We start from the raw sequence: 23,980 nt of genomic DNA, 5'->3' as shown, positions 1-23,980 counted from the left end.
GCTGCAATGGTAAATATTATGTTCAATCATTATGTCAGAATTCATTGTAATACGTATATAGAATACTTTACCTGACACTGGATGGAACTCTTAATATTTGGTTAGTGGTCTGGGGCATTTGTACCTGGAGTACACACAGCTTTTCTTGGGATTGCATAGTAGCCAGGTGCCTAGAAAAATATGTGTTTAAATTAAGAAAACATTAAAGAGGCAGCAACAAGATGCAACACATATCACTGTCCTGTCACCATCTCTGTTGCAGAAGAAAAGTATGCACCAGATGTACAGAGTGGCAACAGCTTTCTGCAGTTATATCATGATTAATGAGTGTTTAAATAATTCAATATTCAGTTTAGTGTGAATTATAAATTGATACCAAGTCGTGTTTAATGCAACACAAAATTCAGTTAATTGCACAGTTGAGGCTAGTACATGTTCAATTGCAGTTGAGATTTTAGAGGCTGCTAATCTTCGTGTGTCTAAAATGGAGAAAAGAAAGATTCTGTCAAAAGGTAAATAGTACAAGCTCAGAAATGAAGAATCTCATTATTACATTAGAGAAAAAAAATTGATATAATTCAAGTCATGAATATGGTCTTAGCATCACTAAAATGTGATAAGATGTTGGAAGGCCTGAATCTCCAGTAGACATGCAAGGGAAATAAAAGAAAAAGGTAAAGTTGCACCAGATCTTTGTGGTTGGCAAACATATACCTGTGATGCAAAATTGAAATTGAGCATCTTTTAACTGTATGGATTGAGCACTGCACTCAATAGTTCATAAATGTATATAAAAACATTTGTGGTTAAACATTTTCATTGCCTATTTTGATCAAGATAGAAGTAACTATCACATTTCCATAGAAATGTCACTTTCTTGTGTGCAAATTCACACTTTGAATAGTGCAAATCCAAATAATACAACCATTTTGTGGGATTATCACACTAATTGAGACATAGATGAATTTATCACTTCAAATCAGTCTCCTGAAGAAGGAAGACCTCTTCACTGAAAGTTTGGGATCATAATCTACCATGCAGGTAGATAGTCATTTTTTTGACTTCACAGCCTAGAGCACAGAGGCAATATTTTTTTATAGTGAGTGTTTTAATTATTGTTAATAGTTTCCCATTTGACAATTTGTCCCAAATGATCTTGTATTTTCTACCTATGATTTTCAAACACAGCAGACCCTTGTACCAATTTGAACCTTATTTTTAGAAAATACCTCTATGTGCAAAATAAACAGATTAGGCTGCCCTAGAACTTCATCCTCATTGAAAAGGTTCCATAGTTATATAAGAAAGTTTCAATTTTGTTCAACAGAATCTAAGGCCAAAATTAAACCATCTAAAACATGCCTTTTTTCCTTACACATAATTTTCCTTCTTGAATGAGGGAGATATAACGGCTGATTTAGAAGACAGTTTGCAGTAGTTTTACCTTGTTTATTAAAGTTTGTATTTTGTTTTGTGAAAACCCAAATAAAATTTTCAAAATAAAAAAAGAAATCCAAGTTAAAGTTGTTGCTTTAGATACCTCTTTTCTTGCTTTTTTGTAACTCTTCACTTGTTCTATTTATTTTATTTATTTATTTATTTGATTTGCCAATTGTTTACAAGATAATAAGTATAAGTGTATACATAGTTGTGAATACATGAAATGGGTACATATAAGAAAAATAAAAGAAGAATAAGAGAAACAATAGGACAGGGACGGTAGGCACGTTGGTGCGCTTATGCACGCCCCCTACAGACCTCTTAGGAAAGGGGTGAGGTCAATAGTAGACAGTCTAAGGTTAAAGTTTTTGGGGTTTGGGGAAGAAACTACAGAGTCGGGTAGAGTATTCCAGACATTGACCACTCTATTGCTGAAGTCGTATTTCCTGCAATCAAGTTTGGTGCGGTTTACTTTGAGTTTGTATCTATTGTGTGCTCTTGTGTTGTTATGGTTGAAGCTGAAGTATTCATTGACAGGTAGGACATTGCAATGTATGATTTTATATACCATGCTTAAATCAGACTGAAGACGGCGTAATTCAAGGTTTTCTAGTTCTAGAATTTCAAGTCTGGTGGCATAAGGTATTCTACAACGAGTAGAGGAGTGGAGAACTCTTCTTGTGAAATATTTCTGGACTTTCTCAATTGTGCTAATATCAGATATGTAATGTGGGTTCCAGACTGATGAACTGTATTTGAGTATTGGTTTAGCAAATGTTTTGTATGCTCTAGTTAGTAGTGTGATATTACCAGAGAAAAAGCTACGTAGGATTAGGTTAACAACTCTTAATGCCTTTTTGGCTATGTAGTTGCAGTGGGCTCTAGCACTTAGATCATTAGAGGTGAGTATTCCAAGGTCCTTTACAGAGCTTGGGTCATCAACAAGATCTTGACTATTCAGCTTGTATTTTATTTTCTGATTATTATTTTTTTGCCAATATGTAAGACAGAGCATTTATTTGTTGAGATTTGAAGTTGCCATTTGTTTGACCATTCTGATACATAGTCAAGATCTTTTTGTAGGGTAGCAGTATTGTCTGTGGTATTGAACAGCTTTACATCATCAGCGAAAAGAACGCAATTGCTCTTAATATGATCACAGAGGTCATTTATGTAGAGTATGAAGAGAGTTGGTCCTAGAACACTGCCTTGGGGACACCACTATTGACAGGTACAGAATTTGATAGGACGCTCCCAATTTTGACCATTTGTTGTCTGTTTGCCAGGAATGCTTCTATCCAGTTATTCAGTTGTCCAGAGATACCATAGGATTTTATTTTTAGGAGTAGTTTGTCGTGTACCACTGAATCAAAGGCTTTACAGAAGTCTATGTAGATTGCGTCTATTGCTTTGCCCTGGTCGAGTTGTGTCGTCCATATGTTTTTGCAGTGTAAGAGTTGCAGATTACAGGATAGTTTTTTTCTGAAACCAAATTGTTTATTGGAGAGTAGGTTGTTTGTCTCTAAGTGGAGGATGATGGATTGGTTAATAATTGATTCCATGACTTTACAGGTGACGCAGCATAAGGAGATTGGTCTGTAATTTTCAACTAGGCTTGGGTCTCCCTTTTTGAAGATGGGGATGACTGTGGCTTGTGATCATAGGTTAGGCAAGGAGCTGGTCCTGAAAGATTTTTCAAAGATTATGCTTAGAGGTTTGGCTATGGCAGTGGATAGCTTTTTAAGAAGTAGGCACATATTCCATCCGGTCCAATAGATAGAGATGGTTTTAGATTGCGTAGTGCTTTTTCAACATTGTCTTCTGTAAAATCGATATGTATTAGATCATTGTCGTTATCTGTGGTACGGCTAGGAAATACTGGGCATGATCCGTTGCTGTTTACAAATACTGAGCCGAAGAATGTGTTAAAGAGGTTGGCTTTAATGGTGTTGTCGTTGCAGTCTTTACCATCAGGTCCTATCAAGGGTGGGATGGACCTTGAGTCTTTTAGTTTGTTGTTTACAAAATTGTAAAAAGCACGGGTGGAATTGGTGCTTAGAAGGTTTTCCTCTTGTTTAATGTGATAATTGGTGCATTCGGTCTTTATCTGGTGGCATAAATTTTTGTATCGGCTTTTGAAATTGGCAACGTGACCAGATTTGTTTTTCTGCCAGAGTGATCTCTTTTGGATTGAAGTTTCCTTATTGTTATGGGTAATCTGCTTTTTGTTTTGTTTTGGGAGTTGTTGTTGGTACATATAGTTTGATGACTGTTTTGACTTCAAGTAAAAATATGTTGTAATGGTCTTCAACAGTATTGCATCCAGTGAATAGAGATTGCCAATCAAGGGATGAGAGATCGTTGTCTATAAGATTATAGTTGCCTTTTTGAAGTTACAATTGGAGATTACATCATTGTGGTGATTTTTGTGTGGGCGTATGTTGAGACAAAAGTCAATCATATTGTGGTCACTGCTGGAAAAGGGTTCTTTAGTTTGTATTCTGTAAATTAAATTCAAACTATTGCAGAAGATGAGATCGAGGCAGTTGTTTAGTCTAGTGTTGTTGGTTACTAGTTGTTCCAGTCCCAGATTTGTAATAGCATTGTAGAAGGTTGTGTGTATGATTTCAGTTGTACATTCATTTAGGGTCCAGTCAATATGAGGTAGATTGAAATCACCAAGAAAGATAAAAGGGTATGGGCAGGATGCAGCCCATGTTAGTAATGTATTTAGCTTGTTTACATGTTCGATGTCATAATCAGGTGCTCTGTAACATAGTAAGAATCGAATTGTGATATTTAAGGATAGTTCACAGATGATGGTCTCAGGAAGAGCAAGCTCCTGGGTAACTTGGATATTTTTAGATGTAAGGACTTTTTATAGAAGATAGCAACACCACCTCCTCTACGAATTTCACGATCTGATCGGTAAACATGATAGTCCCTTACTGTGGTAATGGAGTCAGGGAGAGATGCATTGAGCCATGTTTCACAGACAAATATAATGTCGAATTTAGCCATATTTAGTAGGAGGAAAAATTCAGGTATTTTATTCACGAGGCTTCTTGCATTGAGTAGTTTGCATTTAAGGCCAGTAGTAGTTGGAATTGAGGTAGTTAGGAGCGTGCATGCCTAGTCTTGGGTGATGGTGGATCGGTTGAGGTAGGGTTGTGGTTGAGGGTTAAAGCTGAGTTGCGGGTTGTGTGGCTTACTTTTGATACAGTCAGCATGGTAGTCAATGTACAGGTCCTTCTCTCCATTGTCTAGACGTTTTTTGAGTTCAGTGCGGAGTACACGGGAGCGGGCACGTTGCTGTATGGTTAGGTCAGGGTGACAACGGAGGTTCTTATGGTTGGTGTTGGTTTTGGCGAGTGAATTTATAGTGTAAATGAATTTACGTTTGCTTGATTCATTTTTGCAGATGACCCTGCACAAGCGTGGGGCCACAGAGCCGTCTCTGTTTTTGAGCTCTCGGCCAATGCGGGAAATGTCAAGTATTTCATCAGCGGAGATGGTTGATGCTTGATAATCACTGATGATGTTTCGGACAGTTGTGATGTCATCATTGTCATTGATGTCCTCTAGACCAAATAAGATGGTGTTTGGACGTTTCCGTTCACGCTCAACGGCTTCTCTGATGAGGATTGGGATATCAATATTTGTCTGGGTTGTGTTTATTTGTGGATTGGGTTTTGGATTGGGTTGTGGTTGTTGGGTAGAGATGTGGTTTGTAGCTATTGGATGTTCAGGTTTTTGCGTTGTGTCTTTTTTTCAAGGTTGGATATTTTTACACAGAGAACATTTGATGGAGTTTTCATTATCCTTTAGATTTTTGTTCCCTAAAATACAAAAAAATATAAAAAAAATATAAAAAATATAAAAAAATATATAAAAAAATATAAAAAAAAAAATACAAAAGTTCCCTAAAATATAAAATACAAAAGTTCCCTAAAATACAAAAAAAAATGATCCTCTTTCACAGTTAGCAGTCTCTGTTTTGTTGTTGTCCAAGAGAACAGTATACCTGCTTTACAGTCTAATATAGGGTTGTCAAACTCATGTCATCATGGAGGTGTCACATGATAAATCGGGACTTTTTTTCCCCTTCGCTAAACTGGACATGTGCGTTGCCAGCATATGACACATCCGGCCTGCAGGCCATAACTTTGACAGCCCTGGTCTAATAGGTCAACTGAAAGAAAGTTTACATAATGAAATGGAAAGGAAGAGACTGCATAGCTGGATATATGCAGAGAAAAGCAGGTTGAAAATAAAAGGAAAATATCCTCTTTTACCTGCTTATAAACTTGTTAACACTATAGAGAATATGGTCCTATGTATCCATTAACATTTAAGTTAGAAAATGGCTTCCGTTTTAACAGAAGCTCTGTAGAAAAGCTACAGAGAAGAATACAAATAATTTACAGAGCTCTATTTTACAGAACTGCAAAAGCTTTATGACTTTCTACTTTTGCTTAGAGGCTAAAATAAATGGGTCAGTTCTCTTATGCCACATGCCTGTCATGTTAATATCATCAATAAGAGTTCTTATAGGCAAAAGATAAATAAGCACTTGCTTGAGGGACAGGTCAATAAATACTTAAAATAGCCTCCTATTCTTGTAAGAATAGTTGGGAAGATTACTCTGTTATACAAATAAGGACATCAATTAATAGAAGTTTGTGACTGTCAAAGCAATCAGTTTCCAAACTTTGAGTACAAATCCTTATTTGAACTGGAATAGAATTTGATATAAAGAGTAACATTGTTTTGTTTTTTATGTAGTCATAACATCAATATGAATGATCAAATGCTTGGTAAAATTCACAAAATATAGTACAATTGTATCTCTAGACTACAGGTTTCTTTGGTTGAGGCTGAGCTTTTGACGGTTTCAAAAGAGCTGAAACCTTGAGACTATTGTGTTTTTGTAAATATCTCACCAACCTACCATGTGAAGGTACGATAGAGAGGCTTGCTGCGATTACCAGCTTCTTTTTCAATTTTTAAAATTTTCCATGTATTAGCATGTCTGGTGACACATTGGTAACATCAGAGGTGGTATTCAGCAGGTTCTGACCAGTTCTGGAGAACGGTAGCAGAAATTTTGAGTAGTTTGGAAAACTGGCAAATACCACCTCTGACTGGCCCCACCCCCATCTATTCTCTGCCTTCCGAGTCCCAGCTGATCGGCTGGGTCTTCTTTTGTTGCCCTACACATGAGAACAGAGCTGGAAAACAGGTTAGTGGGGTGAGATAGGAATGGAGATTTTATAGGATTCTTCCCCTGTCATCCCCATCAAGCCATGCCCATTAAGCCATACCCACAGAACCGATAGTAAAAAAAAATGAATCCCACTACTGGTAACATGTCCCGGTACTGCAGGGTTATTCTGATATGAAATGATTTTTGAGAGACAGTTCACAAAGACAGCTATATTATGCAGTTTATTTTTGAAAAGAACAACCAGCAATGTTCTTGATTCTAAAAAAGATTGGACAATTCTAACATACTCTTGCTTCTATAGAATTGTTAACACTGCGCTTTCTTTCATTAAAGTTATTTTCCTTGAATTGAAAGGTTTTGATTATGTTTAGAAAAAAGTTTTCTAAGGTTATTATTGTTTAATGGGAAACTGTCCCTTTGTATTCTGTGATAGAAAACTTAAGGTGCTTTGATATTTAGTTAGTGAAATGAAACCTTGTTTAATCCAGGAGAATGTCTTCAGCATAGCAGGGACACTAAAATTGCAAGGGAGAAATTGAGACATTCCTTGGTTAAGTAGAAATGCTTTTAGGACTAGGGCATAAATGCTGCATTGTTGAATTGTTGGTCTAGTAGAACAGCAGGATGATTGTAGCCATAAAGAAGGAGTAGAATCCATTGTGTTGTATCTAGTATCAATCTGAGAGTGGTCCATAAGGATGTTTCTACAAGTAACTCTTCAAATGTTTTGTTTTATTGTGTTCGTGCGGTAATGGCTATTCACTTTTTCTTACCTTTTCAGTGCAGTCATAGTAATTTTCTCCACGTTAATAATGAAATCACTTTTGTGCCAATTCCATAACTGTTTCTCCTGGCTTGTAAGCACTTGTTCTTTGATAGAAATGAAACAGCTACTTAATCAGATCTTGGGCATCTGCCCTAGAAACGTGAAATGGCTGCAAGAAATTCAAGCAGCCTGATTAATTAAACTTTACTTTAAATGACTCCTATAGGAATTGATGGAAACAGGTGGCCTAATAGAAAAAAAGTCTTAGTGGCTTAAAAGAAAAAGTGTTAAAGACTTTTCATACATCATAAATATAACTTTCATGCTAAGTGTAGAAAAATTGAAAAGTGGTGGATCACGCAGAGCCTTAGCCAATCATTATCATACCTTCTAAAATAATAGGAACTGACATCAGAAAGATGCAGCTAAAGCCCATGAGGATGAGTTAAAAAACAAAAACAAAAAAACAAATAGTGAGGGTAGTCACTCATTACCCTAAGAGACTGAAAAAAAATACCTGAGATATTGTTGCATATGGTCTGCTAATTTGGATATATCAAGAATAGTTTGAAGCCATATCCTAGTTGTGGGTAAATCTCTATGACTGAATGATTGGTTACTTTTCAGGAGAAATGACTTAAAAAAAACAAGGAAAGTAAAATTAATACATAATTTTAATAATAATACAATACATATTTTTTTTATCTGGTATTATCAGATAAGTATAGTGGGGAGAAGAAACAAAACACTTTTTGAGTAGAGGAAATATTAGAGCTTTCTGCAGCACTGTAGGGTAGCAGAATGGATTGCTTTGTTGCACAGCCACCTGGCACAATTCCAGAAGCAGTCACCTTTTTCTGAACAACCATAGCTCAATGTGAATGCTTGCAAAATGGCAACCACTTCCAGAATCACACCACATGACAAAGCTACATTCACCTTCTCTAAAGTGGTCCATGCAGCACAGCAGAAAGCTCCAGAAATCCAGTAGGGTGTGAGGAGGAAGCCCAAGCCCTGTGGGGACTAGTGGGAAGGAAAAGGCCCATGGGACCTGGTGGTAGTGGGGAAAAGCCTGAAAAGACTCAGAGGAGGCCTGCAGGAATCTGGGGGAGGAACGCAGGCACAAGGGCTGTGGGGATCTTGAGGAGTGGGAGGGAGAACATGGGGTGTGTCAGGAGGTGGGCCTTAGGAGGCCCAGAAAGGCGGCCTGGGCCTGCACTAGGTCTCCCAGAGCCTCAGTTTTATTTTGAGCTCAAAAGTAAATGCAGATATAATTGTTCTTTTGTTTGTGAGCTTCTCCAGAGTTTATAGGCAAATAAAATTGTATTTTATTGTATATTTTATATCTCTGATAATCCAAGACATGAATAATTCAGAATAGGACACCTGATCTGCAAAAGGATGATTAACACTGTCCAGTATAAACCATCTTAAAGAACTCAGCCAATCCTTGTGTGCAATATTTTACCAAATGTCTGGACCAACCTGTTTTTCATCTTTTCCTATATTTGGACTGATATAAAAATACTCATAACTAAATGGCACACTTTGCAGGTGAACAGCTTGCCACCTAGATTGATTAAAAATGACTCTTTGACAGTCATGATTAGGTTTTAATACCAGTGAAGAATGATGTTATGAGAAGGAAATCCGAAAGTATTTTGAAATGGAAAAGACTTGACTATATTTTCTGATAGCAACAGCCAGAGTTCTGGAAGAAACATATTAGATGGAATATTTTCTGCTTCGTTTCCAACCAGCATGTAGCACTGAGATAACATTGTTTGCACTAATGGATAACCTTTAGTGGGATGGGGGTAATACAATCCTCTTAATCCTCCTTGTTCTCTTGGTAGCTTTTGATATTATTGATCTTGGCTGATATTATTGATCCTTCTGGCTGACTTGGGAAGTTAGCTAGTAGCACTGTTTCAAAGGAGAAGAACAGTGGTCTCCTTTGTCCATGGCCAGTTCCAGTCATTGTTGGCTGATGGATGAGCAAGAGAAAATAAGTCCTAGTCCAATGATTTACAAGACTAAATCAGGGTTTAACATTCTCCCCTTTCTTATTTAACACCTATAGGTATTCTAACACCTCAGAATACCTATCTTGACAGCTCTTTATTGCAAGTTGCAACGGTTGCTTGATACTTTCTGGATGCAATTCAAGGTGCTGTTTATTATCTATAAAGCCCAAGTCCTTCATAGATTTCCTAATTGTTCATGGGATTGCCATTCTCTAATTCTTTCTGCTTCTTCAATAAGATCAGGTCAGGGATGCTTCGTGAGTTGACATTTGGATTCATGCATAAACCCAGAAAGTGAAATTATCTTTACAAATAGCACGATGTTGTTAGAACTATTTTTTAAACCTTGTAAAATTCTTAATCTTTCATTCTAAACCATTTCTTATTGTTTTAGGTTTCCTGGGAGTCTCCTTCTATTTTAAATGGAGAAATATTGAGCTATGAGATCTACATGCCAAACCCTCGGATCACTATAACTAACAATTTGACAACTTCTATGAGCCACATAGTAACCAACCTGATCCCTTTCACAAATTACTCGGTCACCATAGAAGCTTGTACTGGAGGTGGAGATTACATTGGAGGGTGCACCAAGAGTCTACCAACATATATGGTTACACTTCCAACATTTCCCCAAAATATCAGTTCTGTGACTGTGACCCCAATTAATGAATCAGTAATTACTGTGTATTGGCAACCACCATCTAAAACCAATGGACATCACATAAGGTAATGGAAAAAAGAATATATCAGAATACACCAAAAACTTAACTTTGTATATAAATTTTATTTAATCAAAATAAATTAGTCTATCTAGAACTGCCTGAAATTATTAGGACTAGACATAAACTTGGGACAATTCAAATTAGTTTTTGGCTTATTTGACAGGATGTACTTCTCTCATATGTCCTTTCACAAACTGAAAGGAGACATAAAATTATCTTCCACCATGCATTCCAGGGTCTCTTTCAAGTACCAAAAAGAACTTTAACTATATTCTTGATTGACAGGTCTGCCCTCAAATGAGAGTGACCCTTATAATCAGACAACCATCAGTTATGCCAATCAAAATGAGAGAGGAGGGAGAGGAGGGGGCATAGAAATTGATATGGCACTCTTAATTTAAGCATTTATTTCCTGTTTTCCATCTTCTATCCATAGATAAGAAGTTTATGGCTTCTTATCTACTTGATTGGTTTAAGAACTTTATTTGCTTTTAGGGAAATATGAGTGACTTAATCTCTTATATTTATCCCTGCCCTCAATCCCTGACTGCATTCAGAAAGGATGCAACCTTTCCTTTTTCAGAAAAACCCCATCAACTGATCTGCCTGAAATTTGCCATGCATACTCCTTGCTAGAAGATCCATTTTCACTATATATTCTTCCTTCAAAAGTTATATTTAATAGCATTAAATTTACATAATTTTAATAAAACATTGCACTCATCATTATTAAATTTAGCACATTTCATTTTTTAAAGGTATGTACTTTTCTTATAGATCCTGGTGAAAAATGTAAATTCCTATAGGCATTTAACACCCATTTTAAAGTGTAGCTCAACCCCTCCTTCCCCCCATCACTATTTTATGAAATTTAGATCACTTTTTAAAACTTCCTTTTGAAATTCATGCTGTCCTTATAAAAAAAAAATTGAGCCATTTACTATTTTCCTACTCTAAATAATGGGAATGTATACTCCATTTTCATTCAATTTATGCTTTAAAGAATGGGATTTTTCAGACTGAGTCAAAATGGCCTCTACTTCTGAAGCCAAGAACTATACCTAATATGGGTTGGACAATTCTATTATCAACCTAAAATTATTCAGATGCAAGAAGGAATTATTAATTAGTTTTGCTTAATATATAATCAGCAAATTACAAAAAACTAATTATTAGGAATTCCTTCTGGGCTCTCCTATAAAATCAAATGGATACTACAGTATATGCGTTTTCTGTACATTGGTGAGAGGATTAATGTAATATTAACTTGTGCTAACAAATTTTCTCTTCTTCATGATCCCTTAGTATGGCTTTGGGATTAAGAAATTGGATTATAAATAAGAAGATATTGATTCATATCAAGGGTGGGATTCTACAGGTTCTGTCTGGCTCTACAGAACCAGTAGCTCTGAAGAGCAGCAGACACAGAACCGGTTCTGTGTCTGCTGCTGTTTTGGCCCATCCGCCTGCCTGGGATCTTACCTGTCCTTTATTTCCTGCTTTTTCAACCTCAGCTGCTTTGTGTGGCACAGCTGCGCTTGAAAAAGCAGGAAAAAAGGGCTTTTCCAACCGCTGTGCGCCCACATGCAGCACTGCTCAGCTGTCTGGACAGCTTAGCAGCTTGTAAATTGCACTCACACGACATAGAGCAACCGAACCGGTAGTTATACCGGTCGGATCCCATCCCTGATTCATATTATTTTTTAGTTATTGAAGCTCGCTTTTGGACAGGCATTTATTCTCACCCCTACACTCCTCCTAGAGTATAAGGATAAAATAGGATAAAAGACAAGGGGATCCCATATAAGGTGTTTTGAGCTCATGGAGGGAAGCTAGCTTGTAACACTGTCAAACAAATAATGAACTGGAATAACTATTTTGGCAGAATGGGATGCCAGGAGAAATTAATAGAGTTCCACCCCCACCCCGAGACTATTTCTTCATCAAATTCCTTGTGTGTCTAATCACATTTGGCCAATAAAGCTATTCTATTCTGTTCTATTCTGTTCTTTTATATACATTGAAAATGTGATAATTAGTTGATAAACTGAAAATACTGAAGAGGTTATGTTGGGGACACAGCAGGGTATTTGATTGGTATTATATTTTCAATTTTCCTTAGTGATTTTCTGAAGAATTAAATATTACTTAACAAAAAGAAACAAATACCATATAAAATATTTGAAAATTTAAGAGAATGGTTTTCTTTTCTTCTGTTCATTCCAACCAAAGTACTTTAAACCCAAACTACTTGTATATATCAGTTAACCTAAGGTGAATAACATGTACAGCTATAACTAAAGTACATTTTTGTGAATTTCTATCCATGCCTCAGTAAACATGGAAATATCAAAAGGAAAAGATGCAAATGATCTAAAGGAATTAAAAGTACAATAATGTTGCACCTCTCAGATTGGGATACACCTCAGAATGTAATTCCTCTAAGGAATCTTCAATTGATAAATTTGGCAAAGTGTTCTGAAGGCTGTCATTAAAATACATATATTTTAGGACATTTTTTAACTAAAATATTTATTCATAGTATCTAAAAGTTGAGGTTGTTCACATGGCAGGTACTTGTAATCAAAATGGGTCTTAAAATATCTTGGGAGCAAAGGTCATGATGATGTATTGTTCCTCCCAGGAACCTTGAATCCATTTTTTTTTTACAAAATTGCCTGGGATTGTCCATCTTTTCTCTAAGCCAGGAGTGGGAAACTATGGCCCCTTTATGACTGGTGGACTTCAACTCTCAGAATTTCTAGCCAGTATTCCTGAGCATGGCTGGCTCAGGAATTCTGGGAGTTGAAGTCCACTGGTCATAAAGGGGCCATAGTTTTTCACTCCTGCTCTAAGCAGTGTCTCTTGGAAATATAGTATGTGCTGTTCCTCCCAAAGTCATGAGTAGCCAAGTGGGTTTGACAGCTGGAATTTCTAGCCACTTGAAGCAACTTTTTTTTCTTTTATTTGTTTCTTTTCTTTTTAAAAGGAGAGAAACTTCATGGGAAAAAAGTATCTTGCCCGATAAATACTTTTTCAAAAGTAAGGATTTTTTAAACTCAAGTATAAAATATGAAAATGTTGAGGAGATTAACATCTAGTCTGCTTTAGAGAAGACCTAATTATGAATCTGGGCAAATCATTCAGATTTGAATTAGACTGATCCTTCCATCTCAAAGCAGACTGAGTTCTAAAATTAATTATGTTATTTGATTAAATCAGAATGCTGGAAAAAAAATATTTCCTACATTTTATTTGCTGTTCCTAATAATTTTCTGTTTTGCTGGGGACATTGAATGTATTGAGACCTCATTGGTTTTCTTTCTTTTCACATAAACATACATACACATACATCGGTAAACTTTTAGCTTCTCAAGTCTGTTGAAGCCACCTTCTTGTTCATGGGAAGTATCATTTTGATGGCACAAATCTTTGCTTCTGAACAATAGTCACCCAAGGAAAAATGAAATGCAGGGCAAAGAGAATTCTGATACATTTACAAATAAATTGAGGGAAAGCGGTTTTTTTTTAAAAAAAAAAAGCAACTGATATAAAGATTGATTATCATAGTCTCCTGACCTAGTTGTTTCACAACTTTCAAGGGTAAATCTTTATTATTAAATCAAATGAAATAAGGATTGTTACATAGCAGATAAAGTATATGCTAGGAAGAGAACTCAAGTTTTCACATAATTTATCTTTCTTAACTTTTTTTCTATATAAAGCAAGTTTGCCTGTTCAAACTTCTGTTCAAACTCCTGTCAAATTATCCTAAAAAGGTATGCACATTTCATCAAACACTATATTACATTTTTATTTTTATTTATTTATTTTGATTTGTCAATTGCTTACAAGATAATAGGTATAATATAATAGTATTCCAGACATTGACCACTCTGTTGCTGAAGTCGTATTTCCTGCAATCAAGTTTGGTGCAGTTAACCTTTAATTTGTATCTATTGTGTGCTCTTGTGTTGTTATGGTTGAAGCTGAAGTATTCATTGACAGGTAAGTCATTGCAATGTATGATTTTATATACCATACTTAGATCAGACTGAAGACAACGTAATTCAAGGTTTTCTAGGTCTAGAATTTCAAGTCTGGTGGCATAAAGTATTCTACAACGAGTAGAGGAGTGGAGAACTCTTCTTGTGAAATATTTCTGGACTTTCTCAACTGTGCTAATAACAGATATGTAATGTGGGTTCCAGACTAATGAGCTGTGTTCAAGTATTGGTCTAGCAAATGTTTTGTATGTTCTAGTTAGTAGTGTGATATTACCAGAGAAAAAGCTACGTAGGATTAGGTTAACACCTTTTTGGCTATGTAGTTACAGTGGGCTCTAGCACTTAGGTCATTAGAAATGAGTATTCCAAGGTCCTTTACAGAGCTTGGATCATCAACAAGGTCTTGACTATTTAGCTTGTATTTTATTTTCTGATATATATATTTTTTGCCAATATGTAAGACAGAGCATTTATTTGTTGAGATTTGAAGTTGCCATTTGTTTGACCATTCTGATACATAGTCAAGGTCTTTTTGAAGGGTAGCAGTATTGTCTGTGGTATTGAACAGCTTTACATCATCAGCGAAGAAGAATGCAGTTGTTCTTAATATGGTCACAGAGGTCATTTATGTAGAGTATGAAGAGAGTTGGTCCTAGAACACTGCCTTGGGGGACACCACTATTGACAGGTAACTAATTTGATAGGACACTCCCAATTTTGACCATTTGTTGTCTGTTTGACAGGAATGCTTCTATCCAGTTATGCAGTTGTCCAGAGATACCATAAGATTTTAGTTTTAGGAGTAGTTTGTTGTGTACCACTGAATCAAAGGCTTTACAGAAGTCTATCTAGATTGCGTCTATTGTTTTGTCCTGATCAAGTTGTGTAGTCCATATGTTTTTGCAGTGTAAGAGTTGCAGATTACAGGATAGTTTTTTTCTGAAACCAAATTGTTTATTAGAGAGTAGGTTGTTTGTCTCTAAGTGGAGGATAATGGATTGGTTAATAATTGATTCCATGACTTTACAGGTGACGCAGCATACAGAGATTGGTCTGTAATTTTCAACTAGGCTCCCTTTTTGAAGATGGGGATGACTGTGGCTTGTGACCATAGGTTAGGCAAGGAGCTGGTCCTGAAAGATTTTTCAACAATTATGCTTAGAGGTTCTGCTATGGCAGTGGGTAGCTTTTTTAAGAAGTAGGCACGTATTCCATCCAGCCCAATAGATAGAGATGGTTTTAGATTGCATAGTGCTTTTACAACATGGTCTTCTGTAAAATCGATATGTATTAGATCATTATAGTTTTCTGTGGTTCAGCTAGGAAATACTGGGCATGATCCATTGCTGTTTACAAATACTGAGCCAAAGAATGTGTTAAACATGTTGGCTTTAATGGAGTCGTCATTGCAGTCTTTACCATTAGGTCCTATCGGGGTGGGATGGACCTTGAGTCTTTTAGTTTGTTGTTTACAAAATTGTAAAACGCACGGGTGGAATTGGTGCGTAGAAGGTTTTCCTCTTGTTTAATGTGATAATTGGTGCATTCAGTCTTTATCTGGTGGCATAAGTTTTTGTATTGGCTTTTGAAGGTGACAATGTGATCAGATTTGTTTTTCCACTAGAGTGATCTCTTTTTGGATTGAAGTTTCCTTATTGTTATGGGTAATTTGTTTTTTTGTTTTTGTTTTGGGAGTTGTTATAGGTACATATAATTTGATGACTCTTTTGACTTCAAGTAAAAATATGCTGTAATGGTCTTCAACAGTATTGCATCCAGTGAATAGAGATTGCCAATCAAGGGATGAGAGATCATTGTCTATAAGATCATAGATGTCGTTTTTGAAGTTATAATCGGGGATTATGTCATTGTGATGATTTTTGTGTGGGCGAATGTTGAGACAAAAGTCAATCATATTGTGGTCACTGTTGGAAAAGGGTTCTTTAGTTTGTATTCCGTAAATTAAATTCAAACTATTGCAGATGAGATCGAGGCAGTTGTTAAGTCTAGTATTGTTGGTTACTAGTTGTTCCAGTCCCAGATTTGTAACAGCATTGTAGAAGGTTGCATGTATGGGTTCAGTTGTACATTCGTTTAGGGTCCAGTTAATATGAGGTAGATTGAAGTCACCAAGAAAGATAAAAGCGTGTGGGCAGGATGCTGCCCATGTTAGTAGTGAATTTAGCTTGTTTGCATGTTTGATGTCAGAATCAGGGGCTCTGTAACATAGTAAGAACTGAAATGTGATATTTAAGGACAGTTCACAGACGATGGTCTCAGGAATAGCAAGCTCCTAGGTAATTTGGATGCTTTTTAGATGTAGGGACTTTTTATAGAAGATAGCAACACCACCTCCTCTACGGATTTCACGATCTGATCGGTAAACATGATAGTCTCTTACTGTGGTAATGGAGTCAGGGAGAGATGCGTTGAGCCATGTTTCACAGACAAATATGATGTTGAATTTAGCCATATTTAGTAAGAGGAGAAATTCAGGTATTTTATTCACAAGGCTTCTTGCATTGAGTAGCTTGCATTTAAGGCCAGATGTAGTTGGAATTGAGGTAGTTAGAGGCGTGCGTGCCTAGTCTTGGGTGATGGTGGATTGGTTGAAGTAATTTTTCCTTAATAAAAGAACTGCTAAAAAAAACCTCATCCATTCTGAAACTAATTACATAAGTTGTGGAAAGTGTCAAATTATAAAATATTAAAAAAACAAGATTATAGCTGTAAAAAGAAAATAATGTGTGACTTTTAAAAGCAACCTTTTTTTGTCATAACATTAGTTAAGATAATCCTACCATTCTGCTTGTCTTTTGTGTTAGATATGAGCTCCTGAGACTTAAAATCCAGCAGCCACTTGCGTCAAATCCCCCTGAAGATTTAAATCTCTGGGACAATATTTACTCAGGAACTCAGTGGTTTTATGAAGATAAGGGTCTTAGCAGGTAAGATTACTAAAACTATAAAAACAAATGCTGGCATTTTGTATAGCCCATATTTAATAGTTCAAAGCGTTCCTTGCATCTCCGTGTTGCAAACATGTTAATTATGTAATGAAATATTTTCTGTCATCTCCTTTGGCATGAGCCTTTATTAACACTCTTTTGTTTGGTTTGGTTACCTACTCTTCTCCTGTGTGCAATTTTGTTTTTCTTTTTAAAAAAGTGCTTAGGAAAGTAAGAAGTGAACTGCTGAAATATTGAGTGAGTGGTTTTACTTATTTCATTAAAGTACAACAGCATCCAGCATTCTTCCAATTCTATCCTATTGCTAGCTTGTTCATGGGTTTGAGAAATATTTATGAAGGAGATTTGGAGTATAGATCTGTGATGTGTTGACCTAGGAAATCACTTTTAATTGTGGCTTTTTCTTAAGAGGACATTTTTGTTTAACTAAAGCAATATCTTGGGTTTATTGTTTTTGTTTCTTTACAAACCTTCCTCCACCTGCCTATCTTTATCCTATTCTAAGATGTCCTATTCTGTAACAAATCATCAACCCTAACCCATCTTTATATCCTTCTCTTGGTCCCTTGGATGTCTAGTCCTATCATGCCTAACCAGAAAAATCTTCATTTAGTCAAAATCTGTTAAGCTTCTTTCACTCCTTGAAGCATGGTATTAGTGTCTGTATTTATGCTGGGCATGTTTAAATCTGTAGACTGGGTTCATGTATTTTACTACACAACTCTTTGTTTAATCATTGTTCATTGAATAAACCACATTTCCAATCCTTAAAAATAATTTACACATTATAAAAACTGCTTTCACTTATTACTAAACCAAAATCAAACTACTTTGTGGCATTGTGTAAAAACAGTAATTGTCCATTCTGTGTTCCTTGACTGAATTCCATAAATTCTGTTGAATCTAAGCCTTTTGTAAAAAGATTTTCCAACAAATCAAACACAGTGGGTTGGATAACTCTCTCTTCCTTTCCTGGCACCATATCTCACAGAGAGGTTCATGCATCACATTAAGCTAGGTTTACTGTGGTTTGTTGACAAATGCAGAAATATTGTCCTGAACTTTTCTTGCTCTTATGAATTTCTTTTAATTGCTTTGCCTGAATATTGTTCTACACATTTCCTTGAAGGCAATGAATTTTTGAAAACCAGAGTTCAGGATACTTTTGAAGTATCTGGAGTTGGGAATAAAATTAATGAATCAGGATTTAACTTTGAAGTAAATGGGAACTACTGTCTCCAACTAGTGTTTTATAAGAGGTTAAAAAAAATTCTGGAAATAGTGAGAGCTATGTAGGCTACAAGAGACAGAAAATGAACTAAAGCTAAATTGAATAATAAATTAAGCCTGCTTTTTTCAAAAAAGAATGAGGTTGGAATTGGCATAATTATATTTGGAAATAGTTACCAAATTTTATTTTTGAACTTAAAATAAACATTCAGCAGAGTGAAAATTTGTGAATTATTCACAAATTTTTGAGTCAAATAGAAGCTCTGCTGAATGTTTCTTCTAATCTAACTTTTGGTTAGAATCTGAAGTAAAGTCAACACTTAAACTGAATGCTTCTAATGATTTTCCTCTTTTAATGATACAAATCATATCCTTTAGGAATACAACATATGCATATAAGCTGATAGTACGTAATGAAGTAGGATATATGTCAAGTGAAGAAGTGATTGTTACAACATTAGGAGGATTTTCAGAGAAAGGCACTAATGTTACTGCAAAGCCTCTTAACCACACTGCTATAGAAGTGAAATGGACCACTCCAAGTAAGTGTTCTTGTTGATTATACAATCCATCATCTAGCATTAAACAACTGGCTTTCAATTAGATAAAAAGGATATTGTTTCTCTTTGCTTAATGGCTTACTCCTCAAAGTCTGATTTTTTTTTTTAAGTTTGTAAACTAGAGTGATGTGAAAATTCTATTAGAGGCATTGCATTGAAAAAGCAGAGCTATGAATCCAAGAAGAACCCCAATTTATGAATATTTCTGCATGGAAAAGCATGATCCCATGCAGAACCAAAGATGAAATATGCCCATCATCAGAAGGCTTCTGACTTCAAAGCTATTTAATTTTGCTAGGATTGAGCAGAGATCAGGGGTACCTAAATCTTTTGCCATCACCCTTCAATTTAGTGTAATCTTCATGTATACACCTCCTCTAAAAATCTAAACACCAAAATGAACACAAATGTACCAAAAAAAATGAATTTATTTACCTAAAAGGTTTTCCACATCAGCCCTGTACTTGGTCTGCATGTCCCCAAAATTTTCTGTACTCTGTCTGCATTTTACAGTTTGGGAAGCCCTGCCATAGATCTATTCATCCTCATCCAGACCCTAACAGTTTTCTGGTCATGATACACAATTTTGACTACATTTCTTGTCTGATCACACCTAACTTGATGTCAGCAAGAAACCTCATCCAAATATCTCCCTTTCCCCCTCCCAATCTTGCTGTTGGTCATGAGTGATCAATATAAACTCAGTTCCATAGCCAAATCTACCCTGAGACCAAAAAATGTCCAACTCATTTATTTCCTCTAGGTCAATCTATAGCTACAGACTTATGTTAGCTGGCCTTTTGAGGTTGCAGCTGCTGTTCTGAATTTTCCAGATATCTGCCATATTGCCCTACCTTCATCACCATTTTGTTTTGCAAGTTCTCACCTTATCAGGAATTGGGTTTCTTAACAGCATCTGGGATTCTAAGAGGCCAGCATTGGACTTGTGCCACTTGCTAATGCCATGGACTTTATGCCAAGACATCTGTGCTGCTGTAAATTTGTCAGTGTCAGGACAGCAATCACTTTTCCTAAACTTGGGATACAATCAGGAGTTTGGGTGATATCCTTTGTGATAGCCTGTCACCAACTACATCTCTTGTCATAACTAGGTGCTCTTCCACCTAATTCATCAGTCTTTTTTCTTATCTTCTTTTTGATGACATGAACCTTTCCCCAAAGAGTTAAGGATAGGTACCTTAAAGGTACTCCTAAAAGGAGAAGTAAGGAAGCATAGTAGTTGCCACTCATTTTTCATTCCACAGTTTATATTAGGAACTTTCCCAGTAATTTATTTTTCTTATCATTGTTCCTCTGGTTGAGATCATAATATACTGAAGAAGGAGAAACCATAGATTAGAGAAAACTACACCCTTCCTTGGGTGAAGTTGAACCATGTGTATAAATATATGTGGTACAGTCTATTAAGAATATAAGAAGAAAAAAATTCAGCAAATGGAAACCCACAAAAAGAACAGGAGCAATATCTGCCCAGCAGCAATGAAATATTTACTATCTTCGGTATTGGAGATAATCTATAGTCATGCTTACAGTTTGCCATCGATTCTTGGTCTCCTTAAGAATTGATCAAATTTAAAGAGATTCAAGTTTCTGGTCAACAGTAGGTAGTAGCACCTTCCACCAATTAACTGTGGTATCCTAAGGATTTCATTTCTTTGTCTTGAATTTCTTACCTTTCAGCTTATTTAAGTATTTTGAACAAGGGAGATATATTCTCCAAACATTGTAGCCTCTTACATCCCAAAGAGCATACTGTGTTTTTTTTAAATCTCCACCTTTTCTTATTTTACAACATTCTTTCTGAGGTGATTAATTAAGAAGATTTGGGTTAGTCAACATTTGCTTGTGATTCTGGATGCGTTTCACAATGTGAAACCGCATAAGAAGTTCTGAGCAGACAGTACATCAATTCAAACCTCTTTGAGGTTGTCATATTATTTTCAAATGCCAGCATTTCTGTACAGCCTGATCTTCCTTTCCAGAAGAGTTATGGATTTTCTGTATATGCAAATGTACACATTTGTGCTATGTCATCTTGAGAGGAACATATCCATTTAATCCAGATTACCTGTCCATCAAAGCAGTAGGTTAATTCTTCAATATGTACATGCAAATCTGTCTGTAAGCACTTACTAGTGACTCTCAGCAAATAGAGGCTCCACTAAAATTTATATTTATAATTGGATGCCTGAAGTAAGCATGTTTATAAAAACTGACAAACCTAATAGATCTGAAGCAGGCTGCTGAAGTTTCATTACTTTAGTAATTTAAACCTCTGACCACCTAGATAAAGGTAATGCAATCTGGCTTCATTTTCATTCTTACTGCACAAATTTCCTAGATGCCTGTTTATGAATACAAAGGTTAAACATCAAGTGAGGGTCATTAGAGCAAACCTTTATTTATTCTTTCATTGCTTGATATGCCTTATTCCAAACAAATAAGCAATCTCCCTGTCTCCAAATGTTTTTATTTTGTCACAGATCTGGAACAAATTTTTCCTGTCCCCACCTCCATCCCAGTAATCACTTGAAAACAACTTTCTTTTATGTCTTTGTTGCTGGTGGGTTCAAAGGTGAAAGATAGCACAGGAGTTTTGGAAACAGAGGGTCTGCTAACATTCAGCTACAGAAATAAAAGAAAATGGAGACAGAAGCTTTATTTTGATGAGCTACCTGGAAATATCAATTCATAGATTGTTGAGTTTGAGATTGTGCCTGTAGTATTGTAAGGATGGGGGGAAACTGTTGCATTTCTCTTCATACTCTTATGTCTGGAATAGATTTTGTATTTAAATTGATGCCTTTAAAATATGCTGTTGGATAAATGATTGAAAATACCTTGGACTACAAGAAGAATAAATCATTCAATATTACATGAAGGAAAGCAAAAATTCTCATTCGTAGTACTAATGATGAAGTTAAACTTTAAATATTTTAGACACATAATGCAAAGGCAAGACTCGTTGGAAAAGACGTGGGAAAATCAAAGATAATAAATACTTTAGAAAAGAGGCTGATAAAAGACAAAGTGGAGAGATTCCAGATAATACACTGATAATTTTAAAAGAGCTCAAAGAATTTATCAACAGACAATCCTGGTGAAATGAGATTCAAGTTAGGAAGAATCAGAACAATAAGATTTGCCTACAAAGCAATTTCCCGTATAGAATATTTATATCATCAGTACAGAGTTTATCACTGGCCCCTTTACCTATAACTTTGCAGTTCTAACATACTTGGAATCATTTTTGTGTCAAGAGCTGTGAAGTTATTATTTCTCCAGTCATTTCCATAACCAGATTTTTTGTTTTTATTCATTAAACAGCCTTACAAGATGTTCAAGGAAGTGTTGAATATTATTTCCTTTCCTGGAATGACACTGTCCAAATAAACTCCAAAAAGGTCCCTGCAAGTAAAAATAGTGCTGTTATTGGTGAATTATATCCAATAATATCAGATTTTGCTTCAAGTTTTCAATGGACTTCATAGCATCAAAAGTGAATCTGTGCAAGAGACTACACCAGATGTAGGCAGGTTGACTCTTGTTTCAGCTTAAAAACTAAAATTTAATTAACTTTTTTAATGACGATTGAAATCTGTCATTGTTCCATTATGAAAATAAGAGGTTGTTTTTTTTAAAAAAAAAAAAAATAATGCTGTGAAAAACTACTTGTGACATGACAGTCAACTGCTTGACCAGAAATGAAAGGTGTAAATCTAGCCATTCAGAGAGTTTCCCTGACATATTTCCAAACAAATTGGCAAGCTGGAGGGAGGGAAGGGAAAGGAGGGTGGAAAAAGCAACTTGTGAATTTCAAATGCCTTTGGAATAGCTTTTCTAATCTTTTTGGCTTTGTAAAATCTCATTATAAACATTATAATATCATTACCCCAGAAGCAAGTGTTCCAGGTCATTAGCAAAGTACTTTAAGTCAGGATTGCATTTTCTTGGCAAAGCCAAAGTTCATCCCCCTTTTTATTTATAAAATAGAACCTACTGAAAGTACAATTTTTCAACTGGTAAAGATGGATTTACCTAGATAAAAACAGCTTTACATAAGAAGCATAGCTGTTTATGACATGCTTAAATAATCTGTGTAATTTAATGCTAGGAAAGATGGAGTTATTTGGAAAAAAAAAAAAGGTAATGCTTCATTATCGTCTTTGGTAATCATCAAAACCATTTACATAATAATTTAATACACATTGCTCAAATTATGATGCTAATAAAAGCTATGCCACCCTTAGAAGATAGTTCTAAGGGGGTGGGGGGGAATAGAGTTGAAACATGAGACTATACTGAATAATTGTGAATGAGGTCACACGGTTAAATAAATAGTCACATTCCTCTAGTCAAAGTTATAGTAAAGCAAAGTTAAGGCAAGGCTGGAGATACAAACGTTTTTACCATCCTCTTTTCCCACAATTTCTGATCTTATAACAAGTCCATTTAGAAAACAATACAAACATTTTAACAAACTAGTAGATAAGTAGCAGAGGCTTTGCTAAATCTAAATTCTAATGTGTATTTGGTTAAACAAGGGTTTTTACAATGGCAAATGGAGTTCATTCCCTTTCCTTCTTTATTTCTAGAGCCAGAGGACCTGTTCCCTCCAGAGGTTGTAATCATCAATAGTACAGCTGTATGTGTCATTTTGGCATTGCCTTCAAACTCAAATGGTGTTGTCACAGAATATTCTATTTATGTAAATAATAACCGATTTGAGACCAGAATGAAAGCGCCTGGATATTTCATTGTAGAAGATTTGTCTCCATTCACTCTTTATGACATACAGGTTGGATTATTTCTTTTTTCTTGTATATAGTTTAATGTCAGTGCATCTATAAATGTACAGATATTAACACAATCCATATATCATTTTGCATACGGTCATGAAAATGGCATATGTTTGTATACTGTATGTGATATATGAAACTTTGATAATTCATGGAATAATTAGGAATATGTAAAACAGATATAGACAATTAATATTGCTAATAGTGCA

At 35.6% G+C, this 23,980-nt stretch overlaps 1 protein-coding gene across 2 annotated transcripts in view; it reads left to right on the top strand.

The window, feature by feature from the left end:
- The window catches only part of USH2A (usherin), a 502,972-nt gene that overhangs the window by 316,854 nt on the left and 162,138 nt on the right, over positions 1-23,980 (top strand). For both annotated transcript variants that reach the window (XM_087963894.1, XM_087963886.1), the window contains exons 42-45: positions 9,855-10,189; positions 17,018-17,140; positions 18,770-18,933; positions 23,568-23,770. In XM_087963894.1, coding sequence (XP_087820020.1) covers positions 9,855-10,189; positions 17,018-17,140; positions 18,770-18,933; positions 23,568-23,770 — 825 coding nt within the window. The remainder of the gene's footprint in view (positions 1-9,854; positions 10,190-17,017; positions 17,141-18,769; positions 18,934-23,567; positions 23,771-23,980) is intronic.

The sequence above is a fragment of the Notechis scutatus genome, chromosome 1, assembly GCF_049901735.1.
Source record: "Notechis scutatus isolate UNSWTSFEM ecotype Mainland chromosome 1, rNotScu1.2, whole genome shotgun sequence".
NCBI lineage: Eukaryota > Metazoa > Chordata > Lepidosauria > Squamata > Elapidae > Notechis > Notechis scutatus.
Note: the sequence above shows the minus strand (reverse complement) of the source record. Positions and strands in the feature narration are given on the sequence as shown.